We start from the raw sequence: 17,735 nt of genomic DNA, 5'->3' as shown, positions 1-17,735 counted from the left end.
TTTCCTCACACATTAACTATTTAAAGCATAGTCAATTTCAGCTGGCAGAGGAAACTTGGAATGCAAGTTTCCTCTTTTTTCCCAAATAACTGAATTATCTCAGAACACTGTTACATAATGCTACAGAACACTCCAGCATTATCTGTTTCAGACATGAATAATTCCTGTGTATTTAACAACTCCTCCACAATTAGTAAATTAAAATATTTTCAATTTGGCATCTGTTCAGAATATGCATTGCTTTAAAAGATATTAATACATATCTACTGGTCCAAAATATGTGAGTAATATAATGAAATCAAATTATCTTTGTAAAATATAAATCAGAATAGTGATGCAAATATTTGCATTTGCATAGTTATGCAAACTCTTAATCATGAAGAACAATCACTGCTGTTAAGAAGCATAAAGCCACAAGGAATGGTTCCTGAGGAGGTCAAAGCATTCTTTCTTGATTTCCAAAATGACACATTCATAACTTCTAACTACTGAAATAATGATTTGAAAGTTCAGAGATAAAAATATCTTTTATTACTACATTCCACTCTATGTAGTCTGATTTTTAGATGTCAGCACAGAATGAGTCAGCTTTGTTATTAACAATTCAAATGAACAATATATATTCAGCAAATTGATCAAGGAATTTAAACAACTTCTAAAATTAATTTTAACCAAGCAATCTGCTGCTTAGAATTTATAACACAAATGGAAACAGCTCAACAAGAATAAAGTTAACAATATTATTTAAGCGATTATAATGAACGAAAGTATTCTTCAGTCCTGTCACTTGTAAGAACAAATGAACTTCCTGAAATTTTACCAGCATGAAAACAGACACAGAGCAATCAATATGAAACTTTATAAACACTGAAGTAACAGATCTGTAATGGAGGGCCAGAATCAATAAGGAATCTAAATGAATTCAAGCCCTCTGACTTTTCAGGGTTTGCTGCAAACCTGACAGAGGTTTCTGTTACCACAGTGGTAATTCCTGTTCATGTGCTTGACTGAGATGATTGATGAAGGTCTTGGTGAAGCCTTTGGTGTTGTCTCTATAATTGGGATTATTTATTTAAGACTGCAATTATCTCCTGCTAATCCCAACATCCTCCCTTATCTGCTCACTGGGCACAGAGATCCTGGGGACACTGCATGGCACAAAGCTCCTGGCACTGCTTTGGGTCACAGAACAGCTACTGAATTAAAGAAGTTACCTAGAACATGCAGACATGTCACCAAGTACAGGATAAAGGTGCTATGTGAATAAACTAACTGGCAAAAACTTGAAGTTTCATTGTTTCATTTTTCAAAGTAAAAAAAGTTAAAAGTTGCAGCTGCTGTGAGCCTGCAGCTCACCTGGGGTGCACAGCACAGGAGTCCTGTCCCTGACCACACCAGCAGAACCTGCAACCACAGCCTGCCCAACCTGCAAACCCAAACCATTTCATACTGGTCAAATTCCACACCATAATGAAGTTATACACAGATGTTAATCTTGAAATTGGGATGAGGGTTTGGCATTCCAATTAATTTCAGTTGGTACATGACCTAATATTATTAATATTTGTTAGTTATGCTGGTAATTATTTATAATGAAATGTAACATAAGAATAGCAGCATTAAAGATGAATATTTAAAAAGTATTTAAGATTTTATGAGGCTTACAAGTATTAATTATAAATGACAAAAAAAAGTGTGAACAGTGCATAAATGGCAATTGTGATCATTGTAATGAATCATAAAAATTAATAGTACTTACAGTAATGACTCTAGTAATTATTAAGAGTTAAACCCAGCAGTTCTTATAACCTAAGGAAAGTTAGAGAATTGTATTTGACAGTTAAATTATTTTCTGATTTTTAAGTATACCATAAACATGAACTTTCCTAAATAACACAGTTGTGTTTTATTGAAGAACAAATTAAAATCAAAGTCGTGGGTGTGGCTTGGATCTGGTGCTAAATGGAGGATCACAAACTTACATGGGAACACTTGCAAGGCTGGATCCCACCTGCATTCAAAAAACAGTCATCTTAAGGTCACAGAAGGTTTCACATTCCCAGAATGTGGGGTCTTCCAGACTTCTCTGCCACCCTGCTCCTGCTTCATTTTTGTCATGCAGTTCTGTTTCCCCAGACAAGTGAGCTGAGGAAAACTCAGACAAAATATTAGTTTCTAATTACCAGTAGTATGAGGCAAAAAAAATGGTGCAAATGAGGCAAAAAATTGTGTCATGCATTCTACTGCATCATGAATTCGATTAGAAACTAAAGTGTTTGCAGAAAGGAGATTTAGTAAATGTACCTTGTACTAAAAAATCATTGCCTTTCATCTGCTCACCTCAGCAAATTACAGACACTGAAATTCAGGCAGCTCTCAGGGATACTGAGGGAAAAACTTGCCCCAGATCAGTCTGCAATCCTGTGAGTAAAGCTGGAAAAAAACAAATGTAAGGGGAAACAACCAATCTATTCTTTAATAAATAACTCTGAAATCAGCTGATTTTTGCCACTCTGTTATTACCTGTATGTAACAAACCAGGTGAAAGTTGCCTCTAACTTTCCCACTTTGCAATGGTGTTTAGGTCATAGGGTAGGAACTGCAGCAAGAAGAAACATGAGCACAGAAGGGCTTCAACAGCTTCCAGCCAGCATCTTTTCCACCTTTCTAACTGGAGGTAGTTCCACACTTTGGGCTGCTCAGTTACAACGACTGAGAACAAGGAAGACCAGTCTGTTTGAGCATTATTTGTCCATCATGCTGAGGATCCATTTAATGAGTTGTTTCTGTTCTGTGTTCCCTTGGAGCTGCTGTTTCTGTCCCATCTAAAACAGGACCAATCTCACTGGCACAATGTGCATTTTTCACAGTAGAGTCATCTGGGAATAATTTCTGGGGAGCTTTGAAAAAAAAATTAAATATTGGGATGATTAACCAGAAAGACAAGTAAATTTCAATAAATTTCAATACTTAATTTTCAATATATTTCAAAGACAAGTAAATATTTCAATAAATTTAACAAGTATGGAATTTAATTTAGTGGAGAAAATGCTGCCAATATGTAACTACAGCACATCTTTTATCTTGCACTTTACTTGAGGAATGAATTTATCTTCTGTTGAATATTACATTACAAGCCATGTTACTGAGTTTGGTATTCTCATCAGAGGAAAAGTAAGCAATTTTTTTAACTGGAAATTTAATTATCATACGCATGCTTTTTCCTTTTTAATTATTAGCAAATCAGTGACAGCCCCAGTCTCACAAGTCATCATCTGCAAAACCACACTGAGGATCCCACTGGCCCCTTCCAGTTGTGCAAGTGGACAGTGATATATTTAAATACTTGCAAATGTCAGTTTTGGGGAAAAACCTTCTGGAACAGCACAGAAATTTCTAGGTTTTGTGTGAGTCAATTAATGAACTGAGTATTTGCATGAACAACATCTGAAGATACATTATCACAGCCCTAGAAAATCAAGCTTTCAGATGAAGGTATTTACAAGATATCAAAAAGAAATTGTTTGCATGTAGGAAAACATTAATAAGCAGCAAAATCTAATTACTGCAAAAACATAAACACTGCAGCTGTAACACTTCTCTCTAACCATACCATTACAGCCTCACCAGTGAAAACAGAAGTGTCAATGCTAATGTAAACTCAGCTGCTGATATATATTCATTAGATTCAGAAAAGCTCCAACATTTCTTCCTCTCACCACATCAAATTTTCTCTCAGTGCAGATACAATCTGATACAAAGGGTGAGGTTTAGGGACACCTAGGCCTAAGGGATATCTCTATTCTTGCCTCTTACTCCACAAAGATCATCTGAAAGCATTGCTAAAAAGGGAGTTTAGGAGCAGGGAACAGCCCAGGATGGTACCTGTGCAGAGACCCAACTCACATGACAAGAATTTCTGACACACAATAAAGCCTATTCTCAAGTATTCTTCCATTATTAGCTTCACTGTGAAACAGCAATTAAGCAGCAGGGAAGATTCAATGCCTTAGCCTTTTAGTCTTATTCTAATTTACATGATTAAATCCTAACTTAGTCACTGATTACCTTCTGGCTTAGCACGCTTCGGGTTCTCATGGATTTTATTTTTGCCTTTGCTTCCTTTTCTGGGTGTAGCAGTTTTTGCCCTCTCCAATCCACAATTTTTAGCATGCTTGCACATATTACTCTGTTAGCATAATGAAGAACAAATCTATCAATCAAATCTTAATCTATGTAAGCAATTTAACAGACACAAAGCAAATGTGGCTCTGACAGACAAATTCTGGAACACTAAGTGGAGACTGACTGACTTAACAACTTCCATAAAACTCCTGAAGATTTTCCAGAATATATATTAAAATTCTGCTTTAAAAGAACATTGCCATTTGGTGGGTATAAAATAAATTTATCATTTTCTGCTTCCTGGATAAGCAATAAAGTTTCACATGTAAAATCTGTACGTGGAAAAAGGGTCACATTTACTTTAAAGTGTGCACAGTTAAGCCAAAATGAGAATATGTTCTCATTGCATTTGGTTTTGAAGTGAATAATAATTTCTTACTTTCCTTGCTGAACGGGTTCTAGCTACCCTAAAAGTACTCTTTAAAATAAATTTTTCAGTTCTGACTGAATTTATTCTGCATCACCACTGAAAATCACATTTCAGGCTCAAATGCTACATTTTGCTCCTCATCACAACACCCCTGAAAGTGACTGCTCTTACTTTATACTTCTAAGCAGACCACGTACCAAAGACTTATCAAGAAGACAGACTCATCCTTCCAGCCTATCAATTTCAATTTGTGAAAGATTTACCCTGGAAATAAGCACCACTACCTTATTTTAGTTGGACTGCAGTCACAAAAGTTTTTATTTTCTTAAGGTAACTATAACCCCAACGCCAACTGTGTCTCACAGCACCACCCCCAGAGCGAGCAGTATTTTCCCAGGAACTGAAATACCTGGCTGCATGTGCAGCTGCACTGGGCACACCTGCAGCTTTTCTCCCTCCTGTGAGTCCTCCTGTGCTGAAGGAAGGCATAGCGCTCGTGGAAAGCTGCCTCACAGTCCCTGCACTTCACTGCCTCTTCCATGTAGGAATGCAGATTCCTCAGGTGGACACCTGGGCAGTTGTTCAAAAGAACTCATTTCAACGGCAAGGTTTTGATTTTCAGAGTTTTGAACAAGAGCTGGGCTGTGTATAGCCCTGGGAAATGTAAATCTTGTAGAGGAAAGCAAAAAAGAACCTTCCATGCCCTCTGCAGTGGGGTAAAATAGACAAATCAGATTAAGATTAAACAAAAGCTGCAGAAAGATGTTGTAACTTCCCAAAGAAATCAAGCAGTTATAAGCCTGAATCTCACTGATTTCAGTGGAAATCATTTAACAATCAAATACTTAAAACAAATCCAGTTTTAACACAGAATTTTCATGTATTTCTGGAAACCTAGAACTCTGTATCAGGTTGATTGTTACTGGTCAGCTCTATTGCCACCAAATCTTCTTCTGAAAAAACAAAGGGTCACAGTGCCACAGGCATCAAGCAAATAATAAAACAGAAAAAGCTAAATATTTGCTACTTTGCATTTTAAACAAATTAAAACATCAACCACAAGATGTCACCACATCTCCTTGCAGGAGGAATTTACCTGTAAAAGCACAAATACATTTTACTTAAAATATTCTGTGATAACATGAAGTCAGCTATAACATATTTGCTGAAATTTTGTAAAAATTAAGAGATTTCACCTCTACTTATCTCTACATTTTGTTGTCAGTGTTTTCTTCTGCACTCACCCAAGTCACTTTTTCGGGAAAGGAAAGTACTACAATGTGGACACTGATGTTTTGGCACATTTTCTCCATGTTTCTGTAACACGTGGATTTTCATGGTACCGCTCTGAGTGAATCTGGCTTGGCAAACATAACATTCATAGCGTTTTTCACCTATTAAAAAGAAATTAAAATAAGATATGCTTAGAAACTCTACTTATTTAATACAAATCCAAATTCCCACAGAATTCAACATCCATGTTCTAACAGCAACAGTCTCCAGATCAACCAAAAGTTAATATTAGCTGACAGTGCACAAAAGGCCAAACAAGTCTCCAGAAGTTTACATAACTGATTGCAACACAAAATCTTGGCTTTCTGAGTCCACAAGTCAAACTGCTGACGCATAAAGCCCTTCATATAATTCTAAACTAGGAACCAGGAATTATTTTAAATTGTCATTTATTCTTCACTGAATACTTCATGTACAAAAATGCGGAATTATCTTCAAATATGCAAGGAGAGAAAGTCAACAGCAGTAAAACATCACGATAAGAGTGACACACCATCAGCCATTGAGAATGGTGGACAGGGAAATTAGGAAATTATTTTCTTGCCTTTCCTCCCCAAAAAGCCACATCAGATGTAACTACCACTAAAAATTACATCCACACTGGCAACTGGCACAGCTTTGAACCAACTCCAGACTGGTTCTGTGGAAGAAGTCCCTGCCAGGAGTGGGTAAGACTCTTGAACTCTTCCAGTTGGACTCTTGTGGGTGACTCTCATAAAAAAATAATTCAGTTTAATTGCACCAAACTGTCTCAAGATATGAACCAATGCATGACAAGTGGGGATATTTGGAAAATTTGATTCAAACCACGCTGTCACACTCTGATTCAACCTAAAACATTAATCAGAGCACAAATTACATATCATAATTGAGCCAAGTTAAACCCTGAAGTACAGGACTGATACCCACTGCCCCTGAGATGACTTGCATGTTACAGAGCTATGACAAGAACACACTGCTTTCAATATTAAAGCAATTTAATTCTTTGTTGACCAAATTAGTTGCTGGCAATCTGGGGTCACAACAATATCCATGTTCTGAACAGACAGTTAAAAATCTCTCATAGATACTCTCCATGTAAAATCAACTAATTGAGAAATAAAAGTGACAACTTGATCCACAGAAAATGAAATATTTCTCTCATATAAAAGAAGTTTAGGAGGAGCAGCAAGACTAACTACTGGGCTTCCAACTACCAAATCCAGAACACTGAAAGAGAACATGCTTTTACTCCAAATCACAAATTAAAAAAGGGCTAATTTTGAGGCTGAAATACAATTGCTCTATGAATATTAAAGAGCTGAGGCCCTGGACTTTATCACTAGCCCAGAATCCTACCTGTGTGAGTTAACATGTGCCTTTTCAGTTTGTAGGCATCTTTGCTGGCATAGCTGCACAGGTGGCAGGGGTAGGGCCGCTCTCCCGTGTGCGAGCGAACGTGGCGCCTCATCTTGCTGGCCTCAGACAGAAATGAGACATTTTCTACAGTAACATCTACATTAGAGATGCATTTAATTAAAATATAAGCTATTTTACATGCTGCACCTACTGCAATTTAAGACATTGTATTAATCCCAGAATTAGCACTCTCACATCTGTGTTTCTCCCTGCACAATCAGCCTGTTGTGGCTTTAGGACACCTCTGCACTCTTTCCCCATATTATCTTACTTTCATGTTTAGTGTCCACATTAGCAAAACAGGAAATTTTAAAATAAAAACAAAAAAAGATAAGATTTTAAAAAGAGGATACCTACTACTGTCAGGCTACTTGGATGTACCAAACATAAAATTCTTTGAAAACACTCAGGAAAACAAATGGAAACCAAACTCATTATCCAGAGTCTATTCACCTTCAAGTCTCAATGAAGCACCTTAGTTACAAAGTTAATTCAATTCTACTTTTTTATGCTATTTTTCTGATATGTTCTACATAAATATTGTAGGTATGTGATTAGGAGTTATCAAATGTTCAGTTCCTCCATTTATGAACACAATTCATGAATTCACTGCTAGATTCTACACTACTATTCACTTAAATAAAATTAAACATGACTGCCAACCTTTGATACACAAAAGTCAAATAATTTGCATGGCAGTGCTGGAGAGCTCTTTCAGCTTTCTTCATTCAGGTAAAGCCTACAGGAATGTGAGTTCTGTAACAGCAGTGAGTGCTGAATAGCTCCTTACTGAAACAAGGGAAAGAATAGGGTAATTTAGTATCAGCTGTCAAGCTTTTTAAAGATGCAAGCTATCAAAAATCTAATTATTAAGATAAGGTGCATGGAATAAAGTTCAGGATTGCTTACAGCTTTAGATCTGGACACAGCACAAATTCAGATATTGAACATCCACTAAACTGTGACAGTGATTCAATCACAGGTGCATTTCTAAAAGTGTGTGCACCCAATTCAATTGCAATTTCCAAGTGCACCCTTAAGCAGACTCTAAGGTATTTTATTCCTGATGAAGAAAATTCTAGTCCTGGAAAAAACCCTTACATCATCAAGTATATGAACATAATACAAGAACTTCCTTTTAGACTTTAGCTAGTATTGTCCTACAGTACATGGAATGTAGTGGAAATGAGGACCAAAAATGCTTTTGTAGGACCAAAATCACACAAACATATTGTCTAGCACCATTTTTAGCATGAAAAAAGAGAAAAAGCTCTTATAATGAAACTAGTTAAAAAAAACCCTAAATAATTGTATGAATATTAATTTGGAACAACACATTTGCAAATACTACATGGACAAAGTAAGGGTTTCAGGAATTCAGGTTACTTGCTGCTTTTTTGCAGGATAATGGGGATGAAAAGATGTGCACACAAGTGAAATGGAATGCAATGTAATGAAATGAAATGAAATTAAATGAAATGAAATGTAATGAATGAAATGAAATAAATGCATGGCACCACAAAGTTGTAGCCATCAGCCACCTTGCAGTAACACTGCAGCACCATAACAGATAAACACAATCCATCAGTGTGTCCAAGGCCATCAGCAGGGCCTGAAATTTTCATGGTTAAAAATCTGGGCAAAAATTGTTTGTACATTAAAATCCTGGCATGTGAAAACCTTCACACCCTCCCAAAAATTTCAGTAAGGCTGTACTTACTTCTACACTGGAGTATTCACATATTGTGCACTTGAAAGGCTTCTCCAAAGTGTGCTTGTACCTCCTGTGTCGTGCAAGCTCCCCTCGGGTCACAAAGGCTGTGTCACACTCACTGCATTTATGGGGCTTGTTCCCTGCAACAATACATGGGAGACTTTTACTCAGCATCACAGCAATTTGATTTGTCTGCCTTAAATCAACATGCAAAATTTTTTAATAAAACCATTTCTGATATTCTGATTTTTTTTACATACAATAAATCATAGAATGATTTGGGTTGGAAGGGACCTTAAAGCTCATTTTGTTCTACCCCCTGCCATGGGCAGGGACACCTTCCACTGTCCCAGGTTGCTCCAATCCCTGGTCAACCTGGCCCTGGACACTTCCAGGGATGGGGCAGCCACAGCTTCTCTGGGCAACCTGTGCCAGTGTCTCACCACCCTCCCAGGAGAGAATTTCTTCCATATATATGTACACAGTAAGTTTATTATAAACACAATTTATCACTTTGCTTCACATGTTTATATAGCTAAATGAAAACATCACAGAAAATTCTATTCTGCGTGTAGGAATGAAGCACAGCTGAAGTCACTGTTCTGCTGACAAGAATTGTTAGAATGATACTTAGCAAAATAAACAAATACACACACACAGAGCTCCTAACTACAGACCATGTCTTTTCAGTGCAGAACGCCACAGAAGATCAGAGGAATTTCTGAGCATAAAATGATCACAGAACACAGCTCTAAGGCAGAGCCACTTGCCTGCGGATTCAGCTCTGAAGACAGCATGTACCAGAGTATTTTCAAGCCTTAGGTACCTGTGTGAGTGTTGACATGGTTATGCAGCAGAGCTGCTGTACGGAAGGCCTTTGGGCAGAGGTGACACACGTGACGTTTCTCATCCGAGTGGGTTTTCAAATGACGCCTAAGACTTGATAACTTGACTGAGGTGAATGTGCAGAAGAAACAGTTGAAACTTTTCTTTTCTCCTGTTGGAACAAAGACACATTTACACTGTACGTGCCACAAAATAATGATCATCTTTTAAAAAATGGCACCAATTTCTAAAGAGTCCCTCTAGTCTGGGTAAAACTACTTCGAACTTCTACATCAAAGGATTCATTAAGACTTAAGTGATTTGCCCCCAAAATTGTGTTAATTATTGGTGATACAGGTTAGAATCTAATCCCAGGAAACCTAACTCCTACCCTTGCCCTCATCACCAAGACAGGATGAGATTTCCTCTCTAAGTACCATCTTAAAACTTACAACCTGTGCAACAAATATCTTGATAACAACTGTGTAATTAACACTAAGTAAATTTATGCAAACATTTTAGAAATGGTAGGTTAAGCTATTCCCAGCTTTCTGGTGCTCCTGAATCTGTAAAATGCTTATAAAAAAATCATGATGTGAGAGCCTCTTTAAAATTACTGGTTGAATTTGAGGGGAAGAAGTCACTTCTTCGGAGAAGTCATAGAATAAAGTTCAGGGCACAAGAGTAATGAATTTCTTTTGAGAGTAACAAGTTAAGATTAAATGTGCAACACTTTTAGTTATGAAGAAGATCTGAAACTGTGAAATGGCAAATACATCATATTGGAAGAGTCTTTCCAGAACAGTTGTCTCAGCTCCCAAGTGTGCTCTCTGTAATGATTTTCATGCTGAGACCAAAATGCATTTTATACAATGCTTCATACCACACAGAGATGTGCAGATAACACTCCACTTCAGCAAAAGCAAACAAAACCACTTTATTGTCATTTATTCATTGTGGATTCATGCCCACACAAAGGAACATTGTTAGCTTTGTTAAAACTGCTCAAATGTGCTTCCTATAAAGGCTGTAACTGAAACGGGGGACATTAACAATTTGTACAGCTTCCACAGAGAACCCCAGCCAAGAAACCTTAACTCAGATACAGCACACACATTTACAGACTCAACATCATTGATGTCATCCAATTTTTACAGTACACACACAGTTTCTAGGGAAACAGATGCTTATCTGTTCTCTTCTGATTCAATCCTTAACTTCTGTAACATACTTTTAGGTTTCTAACATCTTAAATCAGCCATTTTCTGTTACTCTTATTTAGGCTCTGGGAAAGGCTTTGCTGACAGGTATTGATTGTTAAGTGCCCACCACCCTCTGCTGGCAATGTGGAACCACTCTAAGCTCAACCATAAACCCTCAAACCAGCACATTTTGAAGCTGAATGAGTGGATGAAGACACTAAATAAATTACTAGGTTTATTCAAAGGCACTTATACAATATTAACTTTAAAATCTCCCTGGAGGTTTCAAACACCACACACTGTTCAAAAGACCATTAATTTCTAAATGCCATCCAAAATGTCTCTCCTGAACACAAGGCAGATGACATCAGCCTGAACAAGATCTTTGAGCACTTAGGGCTGAAGGTATTATTTCTTCTTCCAAATTTCCACAGAATGTTACTTAACCTAATCTAAACAATTACCACTGCAAATATTCAATGCAAAACTTCAACCTCAGTTCAAAATCTTACTTAACATGCCTTATCTAAAAATTAACTACAAAGATTATTAACTTTTTACCTTTTTCCTGATGTGGAGCACAAGCCTCAAATTTTAGATTCTTGAGATTTCTTACAACTGTTTGTTCTGATGCAGTTGGATATTCCTGCTCTTTACTTTCATTGAGTAAGTCTGACAAATCATCACCCCCTTTGCAGCTCTGACTCTTTGTTTCCCCAACAGTGGAAAAAACTTCCTTTCCTTCCCCCTCTTCAGATGGACTCAGTTGCTGGATATTATTTTCAAATGCAATGGCATCATTATCGCTGCCAACCTATTTTAAAAAAGAATGTGTTTTACAACTTTCTCAATTAAAGGCAAATCAACTGAGCAGTCAACAAAATGCAAACCACCAATTTGTTCTGATTTTCAGTCTTACATGTGATGGACAAAATTTGCATTCAGCAATCTAACTGGTAAGTTACAATTAAGTAACAATAATTACTAATATTATGCCCTCCCTCTACAAAATTTTATATAAAATTTCAGAGCATCATTTTAAGATTGCAGCACTGAGAACACAGAAACACATATCTTTATTTTTAAAGATAATAATTAAAATTTCATTTCAATACTTTTAACAGGAAATGAGAAGTGTGCTCTGTTTTTTTAACAAATTTAGGATTGTAATGCCTTCTCTGTCATATACCAATGAACCAGGCTGTGATACTTCTTGCATTAGCTAGACTCAAATATGGCAATATGACCTACCTCATGCATCATTTCCGAGGTAGTGATGCATGAATTTTATAAGAAAAAAGCATAGTTTTTAATTGTAAAGCCAATATAATAGCTAGCACAGAACAAAACAGCAGTGTTTGCATGTCCTTTTTAATAGAATTCATTTCAAATGGGACTGTATTACATAACCAGCTTTAACAATGACTGCAGGATTGAACTAATTGAATTAGGGAGAAAAAGGGAAAGTCTGTAATGTCATTTAAGAGATGGAGGCTACCAAACCAAATAGTAGCAAACTGATGAACTAAATGAAAAACTTGTCCAAATTTCACCAGTTAAATATCATCTCCATATCTTCTTGATAATCTGGGTCTCTTCCAACTCAGAATATTCTCTGAATCTAGAAAGTCTAAACTTTTAGTTTGTCCTTTTAAAAATAAGATGAAATTATAAAGAGATGTACAGGGGACTGAAAACTTAAGCCAAATAAATTATATTAATGCTTGATTCAGAACCAAATCGGTGTGATAGTAGAAGCTAACAGGGAACAGCACATCTCTAATTCCACTTTATCCAGAACTTGTACCTCCATCAGGAGCGTATATAGTGGTTTCTCTGTCGCCTTGCTTCCCGCACTCTTTCTTTGCCCTTCTTCTCGCAATGTATGGGTCCGCGCCAGCTCCGAGCCACGGAGCCCGCAGATGCTGTCCGGCCGGCTCAGGGCCATGCCCGGGGCCAGGCAGAGCACCCGGCCCGGCCCGGCAGGGCCCTGCGGGTTCCCCGCACACACACCGGCCGCAGGCTCGGCGTTCTGCCCCTCCTGGGACACGGATCGGGGCCCTGCGGGACGCGTGTCCCGCCCGCACTGCGCTCCCCGCTCGGGTCAGCCCGGCCTCGCCACCCTTCCCGCTGCAGGCCTGGGGCCCCGCGCTGCGGAGCGGTCCTGCTCGAGGTTCAACACGAGGGCAAAGCACGGGCGTTCGGGACCAGCCTCAGCCCTGCTCCTCGCCCGGGGCTCCAAGGCCCCTCTCGGCCACTGAGGGCGGTCCCCTCGCGGGGAGCCGGGTCCCCCCGGCCTGTTGGGCCGGGGCCCGGGCTGCCCCTCGAGGGAAGACGGCAGGGAAGGGGCTCAGCACCGGCCGTGCACCTCGGCATGGCCGCCTCTGCCTCCCTGTACCGCTCCCTCAGCAGCGGCTGGGGTGGGAGCCCACTCGTGGGTAGCAGCTTTGGGGAACAGCCGCTTCTCTCCTGTTAATTCCCTACAAAACACAAAGCCCCGACCCTGCGGAGGTTTCCCTCGCAATGCTCCAGGTGCCCGGTGCTCCTCGGTCCCCACGCATGGCGAGTGCTGTCAGGGCAGCTGCCGTTTTCTCACCCTCTGAGCTGGCAAAGATGAAGATCTCTGGGCCTTAATTGTAGGCCTTTAACCTTCTGCTCCCACTTGGCTGCAGACCGCGGGGCTGAGCTCAATGGGCTTCTCCACTTGGGAAATATCTGAAGCACTTGCCGTGTTTCTGCGGCGGAAAGCCTCCAGCCGGGAGCGCCGTGCTGGAGTGCCGCTGAAGGGCCGCCTGATGCTGCCGCCGCAGAAGTGTTGTACAAAATTGGCTCAAGTGGCTTTGCAGAGGCACTGGAGCGATGTTTAAGCATCGTTACACTGTACCTTAGGCCAGGATTGGTTATTCAGTGAGAACAAGTTGAAATACTTCTTTCTCCAAAGGCATTGTGAAAATGCCTTTGAGGTAAACTTGCACAATTTGAGTGACTTAACATTTAATCTTGTGTACCCTTCTAGACTAGTAATTTCCAGCCATCAAACATTTTATAAAACCCACTTACTTTGAATACTCTATTATATGTCAGTGCAGATGATAGATTTGGAGCTTTACCTCTAAATATTAGCTCTGTGCATTGCAGGGTACAGTACATTGCACAGGGACTGCAGCCCAATGTGGTCCAGATCCTGTTAAACTGAATTACCAAACACTAATCAAAGCCCCAAACCGAGTGGCGGCTTTCCTTGTCTGTGGAAGTAACCCAGTACAACTGGCATTTGTGAAATACCTGTAGCACGAACAGCAGCCCACACCACTACCCTCAGATGAGGTGAGGTTATCAGACCTCATCCTCAGAGACATCAACTGAAAATCCCATAAACACCCTTGACAACAGCCACTCCTATCCACAGTTCTGTAAAATCTTAAATGCAAAAATAATACAACATGTTTACATTTAACAACTGCAGCTTAGTCATAACTATTCTACCGCTGGGAATCAACACAAATCCAAAGCAATTATTTAAGGCTGAATATCTATTCCAGCAATTTAGTGCTGATATTTTGGTTAGACACCACATTATTCATCATCCACAAATCCACGGGCTCTCAAAACTAAAGAGCAGGATGCAGAGTACACAATATATTCACATAATTAGGCTGCCAGTAACTGTGGCCAGAGATTTTACTTCTTACGCATTTCTAAATCTTTTCAAGTTCCTCTGTACACTGTGCAATTATGATAGTTGAAGGGCACTGTAGGAAAAAAGTTGTTATAATAGTACACCATCCTTTAGGTTGTTTTAATGAGGTTTTCTGCACTTCAGCAGTCATCAACTTCTAAGAGCTGTCCTGCCTTGCACTTTTGCATTATTAATACCAGCACCATCCATGCAGCTACAGTAAAGGTCTGTCATTATTTCCATTATTAACCAATATTTCCAAGGATTTACAGCTCAAATGCAGAATAGCCCTTCAGTTCATGTTTTGCTGAATTTAAAGGAACTACTTGGATCAGCAATTTACGAATTCAGCCAGTTTCTGAGTAGGTTTTGACACACTAGAGGTTAACAGCTCCATAATGGCCATTATGGTGTGTTGTGTGAACAGTCTCCAGTTACTGCTGCTGCATTGTCTATCTCTAGCTGCAATCAAGCTTCTACCCACTCCTCTGGGAGTCTGGTTCCTTCTAACACATCAACAGCCTGCATGAAAAGTCTGTCACGAAAGAATAGAGATGTATTTTATATTTTAAGTCATAATTATAGTTTGGGGGGTAAACATTCAAAATGAATTATTGTTTGTTAGGAGTATTTCATAAGAGCAAAAGGAATTTAACGTAGGCACATTTTCTTGTGCTAAAGTAACATTACATAAAGAAACAAAATTCAGTCATAAAATTGCAGATAAATTACTGATAAAAATCTAACAGTGCATGAAAGTGAATACATGGACAAGTAAAATCCTCAATCAGCAGAGTAAATTTCCTTGACTGCACTAAGAAACTTTGTTCTGATCTGCGGTTTTCCACTCAAGTATAAACAGTGCAGCTGATTTTTTTAAAGAAAAATACTGGGTTATCTGTTCAGATTGACAGTCATCAATCTGCATAATGTCTTTTATAATATTTAAGATGTTTAATGTGTGTTAGGTGGAGCTGATTTTTTTGAAAGCTCTGTTACCATATACATAAAGCATATTTGACCTTGAATGTAGTTCAAGGTTTGCTTCCTTTACTGTGTTTCAGAAACTCACTTTGGATGGCTGCAGAGGCTGTTTATCCATCCTCTCTGGTGATGCTTTGCACCTCCATCACAGGTTCTAAACTGCAGTCCTCCAATGCCATCAATTTAACAGGGCTTGGAATTAGGCCCAGAATAGATAACTATGTGAAGCAATGACAGTGGGATTTATTTACACATTTTTGACCTGTCCACAAACTGTAGAGTAAATCAGGAATGCTGCAGTGCACTTGAAAGAGAAAAATGAAAAATAAAGAGATCAAAGCATAAAACCCCAAAACAAATAGGTTCAAATTTAACCTCCAGTGCTCATAATTGTGTCATTTATGACACTCTGCCTTGTAGCTGAAACCTCCATTCTTCTTCAGAACATGACTCCTGTTAGTCTAGGAGAAAACCCAGTCTTTGTTGTGACTTATTTTGACAGCTTTAATATCATTTTCCACCTGGCATCTGGAAAGTTTTCCATTTTCACTTTCCCCAATGTCTCACTTTTGTTTCCCAGCATGTGTCGCGTTCGCACCGCACCTGTCAGCGGTGTGTGTGCCTTAGCGCCGCGCTGCAAACACGCACGCCTCCCCTTCCCTCCCACCCCAGGGACAATCACTACCTTCAGCACCTCTTTTGCAGCGAGATATTGCCCCTCTTAATAATGACAGCACCAGATAACCTCCTTCACGCCATCACCTGCTTCAGAGAAAGTGGAGATACTTTTACAATCCTCAAATTCATCTGGCTCCTTTAAATGTTGCTCGGGTCTTGAAGCTGTCACTAAATGGTTGAAGTCTTTTTGCTGTATTTTTTGGTGCTTCTTGTTCCTTTGGTGTTCCACTTTCCCAAATATGAAGCATTTCTTCAGAGACCACCAGAAACCTTAATTAAAAAAAAAAAAAAAGAAAGCACGTCAGCTAATGAGTGAGATAAAAAGTTATGTTCTTTTTGATGCTGTTCTAAGCAACTGAATCTTGCAGATTCAGAATTAAGTCAGTGCTTCAGTGCTGGCCTGGAATATTCTCAGGAGAAAATACACAGTTTGATCACTTGGAAAGAAGAATATTATTAATTTTTTATTTTTTCCCCCAGACCTCTGGTTCGGAGATGGAAACTACAGTTCATTTTAGCAGACATCACTTGGGATTTAGATCTGACTTGGATTTCTTGCCTGCCCCAAAGAACACAATTCTCTGCTCCCTATTGCTACAGTCATATAAAAAACTAGTCAGACCTCAGACCCAGGAACATCAGAACATACAGTCCTACTTGTTTCCTTACTGAATCCCCGAAGCAGAGAGAAGATGGGAGCACAGCAAAGCAAAGCCAGATGGAAATCATGCTGGAGGGTATTGATTGACTAGTGTCTAGGCAGGCTATAAATTACCACTTCTCATGCAAAGAGGAGGGTGAGCAGAGCTGCAGAGCTGTCTCAGGGCACAGTGCTTGGCCTCTGCTGTTCATTCAGGATCAGCTAAATTCGGGTTGTGCCTAAGGCACGGGGAAAGCCAGGCTTTGCTCTCTCTCCAGTGCTCATCTTGGCTTGGAGGAGACAAATAACTTCTGTAAATATAACTGATCCTTTCAGCAGAACAAAAGCAACTCCTACTCAGTTAAAAGACTTAATGCTTTCAGGTATTGTCTATGCTCTTAAAATCCTGCTCCATACTGTAAATAATTATAATTATATAACATGACAAAAAACCAAGACCTAATAGATATGGGATATATAAAAGGGGAAGTATTTAGCATAAGCTTATTGGAGCTGAAAGTACCAGGGGTGATTGATTGCTTAGACACAAGTCAGGGAAGTGGTCTAAAAATTATTAACCATAATTGCAATTTGTCTATTAACTGTTTCATCTAACATTATGATATATTTAGAAACAATCCTGCCACCTACTAATACACAGTTTGCTCCTTGTGGCAAACAGCAGAGCTGCGTGCCTGGATTTGTTTGGAAGAAGGATGTTTATTGGGAAGCATATCGCTTATTCCATTTCAAAAGACATTAGTGTG

General features: G+C 39.1%; 1 protein-coding gene across 4 annotated transcripts; it reads right to left on the bottom strand.

The window, feature by feature from the left end:
* Window positions 1-508: 508 nt before the first annotated feature.
* On the bottom strand, window positions 509-16,593 carry CTCFL (CCCTC-binding factor like). Of its 4 annotated transcripts, XR_009488741.1 has the most exons (10): window positions 16,413-16,593; window positions 11,549-11,801; window positions 9,787-9,957; window positions 8,967-9,100; window positions 7,187-7,307; window positions 5,800-5,949; window positions 4,965-5,125; window positions 4,069-4,189; window positions 2,524-2,900; window positions 509-2,433 (listed from the first exon to the last, which is right to left on the bottom strand). XR_009488741.1 is itself a non-coding variant. In XM_059862738.1 (9 exons), exons 1-9 carry the CDS (start codon window positions 16,455-16,457, stop codon window positions 2,773-2,775), a joined length of 1,284 nt encoding a protein of 427 aa, XP_059718721.1. In that variant the 5' UTR covers window positions 16,458-16,593; the 3' UTR covers window positions 509-2,772. The 4 variants fall into 4 exon arrangements, 3 of the variants coding, with proteins under 3 accessions (XP_059718721.1, XP_059718722.1, XP_059718723.1); XM_059862738.1 differs by having other exon boundaries at window positions 509-2,900; XM_059862739.1 differs by lacking the exon at window positions 16,413-16,593 and adding an exon at window positions 15,739-16,313 and having other exon boundaries at window positions 509-2,900.
* Between the last annotated feature and the right edge of the window lie 1,142 nt (window positions 16,594-17,735).

This window comes from Haemorhous mexicanus, chromosome 18 (assembly GCF_027477595.1).
Source record: "Haemorhous mexicanus isolate bHaeMex1 chromosome 18, bHaeMex1.pri, whole genome shotgun sequence".
Taxonomy (NCBI): domain Eukaryota; kingdom Metazoa; phylum Chordata; class Aves; order Passeriformes; family Fringillidae; genus Haemorhous; species Haemorhous mexicanus.
The sequence above is the reverse complement of the archived record's forward strand: the minus strand, read 5'-3'. Positions and strand labels throughout refer to the sequence as shown.